Below are 5170 nucleotides of genomic sequence, written 5' to 3' on the forward strand. Positions count from 1 at the left end.
AGCAGGCGGGGGAGAGAGAGATGTTTCGTCTCGATTTACACATGCTATGACTCCGGGGTTTCTTCCATTCGCTTCGTCTTGATCTGTTGATGTTATTTCATGTCTCGTTTGTCCATTGTGACGGTGGGAAAGCCAGGGAAATGTCCCGGAGATATACTGAGAAATCTTTTTAACAGCATTTTCCTGCGATCACAGCTATTCACAGCTACGAGGCTGGGACCGCTTCCATTCGCTTTGTCTTGATCTGGAGATGTTATTTCATGTCTCATTTGTTCATTTTGATGGAGAAAAGGTTGTACATTTAGTGAATTCAGAGTGTCTAAGATGCACAAGTAGGCATGTTTGAGTACTCAGGTCCAGTGGCTCACTGCGTTAATGCTCGCCCCTGGATGCGGTTGGTCGCGTGTTCGAATCCATGCTGTGGCATACTTTTTTTCATTTTCATCCTTTTTCTATGGATCTCCAAAAAGTCAACTTTGACTTTTTCTGAGTCTGGAGGAATTCAAGGGGAGTTTTCAAGGGACTCTACCCGCCTTATGAGGCACTATTTTCGAATACTTTTTTCCATTTTCACCCTTTTTCTATGGATCTCCAAAAAGTGAACTTTTACATTTTCTGAGTCTGGAGGAATTCATGGGGAGTTTTCAGGGGAGTGCATTCTCTCTGCCATCTCCTCCCTCTGTGTGCGTTGCTGCATTCAGCAGCTGCGTGTGTGTGTGTAAACTGCCCCTCCCCTTCGCAAGCAGGCGGGGGAGAGAGAGATGTTTCGTCTCGATTTACACATGATATGACTCCGGGGGTACTTCCATTGGCTTCGTCTTGATCTGTTGATGTTATTTCATGTCTCGTTTGTCCATTGTGACGGTGGGAAAGCCAGGGAAATGTCCCGGAGATATACTGAGAAATCTTTGTAACAGCATTTTCCTGCGATCACAGCTGTTCACAGCTACGAGGCTGGGACCGCTTCCATTCGCTTCGTCTTGATCTGTAGATGTTATTTAATGTCTCATTTGTTCATTTTTATGGAGAAAAAGTTGTACATTTAGTGAATTCAGAGTTTCTAAGATGCAAAAGTAGGCATGTTTGAGTACTCAGGTCCAGTGGCTCACTGCGTTAATGCTCGCCCCTGGATGCGGTTGGTCGCGTGTTCGAATCCATGCTCTGGCATACTTTTTTTCATTTTCACCCTTTTTCTATGGATCTCCAAAAAGTCAACTTTGACTTTTTCTGAGTCTGGAGGAATTCAAGGGGAGTTTTCAAGGGACTCTACCCGCCTTATGAGGCACTATTTTCGAATACTTTTTTCCATTTTCACCCTTTTTCTATGGATCTCCAAAAAGTGATCTTTTACATTTTCTGAGTCTGGAGGAATTCAAGGGGAGTTTTCAGGGGAGTGCATTCTCTCTGCCATCTCCTCCCTCTGTGTGCGTTGCTGCATGCAGCAGCTGCGTGTGTGTGTGTGTAAACTGCCCCTCCCCAACGCGCGGGCCCCGGGGATTGTTTCATGATTTTTCCATGATCCTGCATAAACGATTTCCCATTCATTCTCTATGGCACCGTTGAATCGTTGCCGATGTAATATATTTTTGGCCGCGAGTGGCGCTGTGGCGCAATTTTGCCAGTGAGACCTGTCTGCTCCTTGCCCCGCTCTCCTTCAGTGAGTGAGTGATTGAGAGACGGGACAGCGACTTTTTCAACTCCTGACATTACGACCAAACTACAAGGTAAGTTATAGTAACATGAATTAAAAGAGAAGCGACATGTAATGTTATGTTATCTGGGCTTTGTCTGACGTGTTTTAGTTTCAATGAAAGCTATAAAGTGGTCCGTGTTTCCTACGTGTATCGTGTCTAACGGCTGCATGCACACAAGGCACTTTAGGATGAATTACATGTTAATGTAAAGTGAATTCAACTTAAGCTGCTTAAAGTTCATGTGGTAGGATTTCTGTGTGAGTTTATTGTGTTTTTGTTGACTTGGTGAGGCGAAATTACCGCAAGTTACTTGGAGCGAAATCCTCCGTGTTTGTGTGCGTTTACATTAATGTATATATAAATTAACGCTAACTACCATGTAAGTTTACCATTAACTCCCTTATTATTTTTCCAATAAACCGGGGTTAGATATACTAACCCATCCCTGTTACAAAACACAGCGTGGGGACAAGTTAACAGCAGTTTACTTTTCATTAATCGGTTCTACAATATTCAGCTGTGCTGTTGGCCAGACGCCATTGGCTGTATCGTTCCAATAGCTTGCATATAAACTCTTATTTCACTACTTCATTTTTTTTAAACTACTTTTCTTTTTGTATTTACTTTTTAATATTTACTTGCACTATATTTCTTTATTTTACTGTTGATAATAATGACATGTTTTAATATTTTCTATAGTGGCTCCTGAGATTTCTGCAGAGGCCAGTCAACCGACACTGCATCCACCAGCTGCACCAACACAAAGTGAGTGATACTAACAATAATAATACATCACATGTTTGAGGCACCTTCAAGTGTTTGAATGTTTCTCATTTGGATGTGTACTTGCTAAAAATCATTTTTCCAAAAAATCACACACAATCGTAATTATTTGCCATGTATTTTTATTTATTGTCTGCCTAGGTCAGCCATTACCCATGCCATCAACGGTCCCCAGCTGTCCTCCTCCTCCTCCTCCTCCTCCTCCTCCTCCTCCTCCTTCCTACAACCAGGATGTCAGTCATTGGAACTGTTCGCCGCAGCAGAGGATCTGGATGAAGATGGAGCTGCAATCCATGGGGCTCTGGCCAGGCCCCGTTCCTGTACGCAACCCTCTAAAGATGGTGTCATTGTGGCGTGGCCCTCCCCAACCAGAGCTGATTGACAGCGTCTATGATTTTCCCTGCGCCAAGTACTTTCAGCTCCATCCCTTTTTCATCTGGAAGCCAGAAAATGACAATTTGATGGGAAGGCTGAGGAACAATTACACTCTGCCGTGTATTGACGGCTGTGCTCAGCCTCAAATTGCCTCTGCTGGTGTTGGTAGGCCTCGTGTGATTGTCGGCACCAACGGACAGTACTACTTGCTCTCTTCAAGGCTCTGCTGCAAAGTCTGCCGGAAGAGGTGGTATGCCGACAACCCATCCTGGCTGGAAAAGCTCCCTAAGAGGTTCACCAACCTGCTGCCAGCAGTACTGACTTACAAGAAAGCCATCTGTAAGTCGGTACTGGATGAGCTCCGGCGCAGCGGCAAGTCACCCACTGATATGGCAAAGCAGATCACAGAGTTGATGCACCTGAAACATGAACGTGCTGACCTGGCGTACCTCCTCAGCTGTAAGAACATCATGGATGGTGAGGAAGGAAAGTACGACCAGAAGACAATTACCCAGTTCCTTCGGCAGGAAACCAAGCCAGCTCCCTTTGGAGAGTATGGGGACTCTGATGGCTGGAACGGGATCTCTGTGTCTTCACACTACCTGACAGACTGCCTCCTGCATGAGTACGAACACCAGCAGGGCGCCGGATGCTTGGATGACATCTGATGCCATTGCTGCTCAGGCTACTTCCGGTGACGTGCTGAATACATGTGCATCAAGGTCCAACTTTAATGCAAACATGCTCATCAAGCTGGACTTACATTTTTTCATTCTCTATTTACTACTGCTTTATTTACTTATATTTACTTTATTTAACAAAATATTATTTACTTTATTTACTTCTACCTCATTTTGTTACTGATATATTATATGTTTTGTACGACATAATCTGCTTTGTTTCTGTTGTTTACAGTAAAGATGTTTTCTTGATTAATATCTACATGTCTCATTCAAAAGTAAATGTATACTACATGGTCCATATCTTAAATATAAATAATACCTTTACATTATTTCATTCTCTATTTACTACTGCTTTATTTACTTTATTTACTTCTACCTTATTTTGTTACTTATATATGATATGTTTTGTATGACAATCTGCTTTGTTTCTGTTGTTTACAATAAATATGTTTTTTGATTCATATCTACATGTCTCATTCATAAGTAAATTATTTATACTACATGGTCCATATCTTAAATATAAATAATACCTTCTGAGTTTTTCTTTTGAAGGTAATAAATACATATAAACACAATAACAGGACATTAGGATTCACAGACTTTGCCCCAACCGGGTGTCGAACCTGATAACAGAAGAAATATCAGCTGGCTAAAACAGTGGTTCAGCACCATCAGTAATGCTGTGATTTTATTGGCTGTCACTCTATACCACCTAAGCACGACTTGCCACGCAGTGAGCCACTGGACCTGAGTACTCAAACATGCCTACTTTTGCATCTTAGAAACTCTGAATTCACTAAATGTACAACTTTTTCTCCATAAAAATGAACAAATGAGACATTAAATAACATCTACAGATCAAGACGAAGCGAATGGAAGCGGTCCCAGCCTCGTAGCTGTGAACAGCTGTGATCGCAGGAAAATGCTGTTACAAAGATTTCTCAGTATATCTCCGGGACATTTCCCTGGCTTTCCCACCGTCACAATGGACAAACGAGACATGAAATAACATCAACAGATCAAGACGAAGCCAATGGAAGTACCCCCGGAGTCATATCATGTGTAAATCGAGACGAAACATCTCTCTCTCCCCCGCCTGCTTGCGAAGGGGAGGGGCAGTTTACACACACACACGCAGCTGCTGAATGCAGCAACGCACACAGAGGGAGGAGATGGCAGAGAGAATGCACTCCCCTGAAAACTCCCCATGAATTCCTCCAGACTCAGAAAATGTAAAAGTTCACTTTTTGGAGATCCATAGAAAAAGGGTGAAAATGGAAAAAAGTATTCGAAAATAGTGCCTCATAAGGCGGGTAGAGTCCCTTGAAAACTCCCCTTGAATTCCTCCAGACTCAGAAAAAGTCAAAGTTGACTTTTTGGAGATCCATAGAAAAAGGGTGAAAATGAAAAAAAGTATGCCACAGCATGGATTCGAACACGCGACCAACCGCATCCAGGGGCGAGCATTAACGCAGTGAGCCACTGGACCTGAGTACTCAAACATGCCTACTTTTGCATCTTAGAAACTCTGAATTCACTAAATGTACAACTTTTTCTCCATCAAAATGAACAAATGAGACATGAAATAACATCTACAGATCAAGACGAAGCGAATGGAAGCGGTCCCAGCCTCGT

General features: G+C 42.8%; 1 protein-coding gene across 1 annotated transcript; it reads left to right on the forward strand.

Moving 5' to 3' along the window:
- The first annotated feature begins 1575 nt into the window (after window positions 1-1575).
- Window positions 1576-4182, forward strand: LOC307027086 (uncharacterized protein). The gene is made up of 3 exons (XM_079695288.1): window positions 1576-1724; window positions 2394-2459; window positions 2619-4182. The coding sequence occupies exon 3, from the start codon at window positions 2633-2635 to the stop codon at window positions 3518-3520; it is 888 nt and encodes a 295-aa protein (XP_079551414.1). The 5' UTR covers window positions 1576-1724; window positions 2394-2459; window positions 2619-2632; the 3' UTR covers window positions 3521-4182.
- Window positions 4183-5170: the final 988 nt, after the last annotated feature.

This window comes from Notothenia rossii (assembly GCF_949606895.1).
Source record: "Notothenia rossii genome assembly, contig: scaffold_68, whole genome shotgun sequence".
NCBI lineage: Eukaryota > Metazoa > Chordata > Actinopteri > Perciformes > Nototheniidae > Notothenia > Notothenia rossii.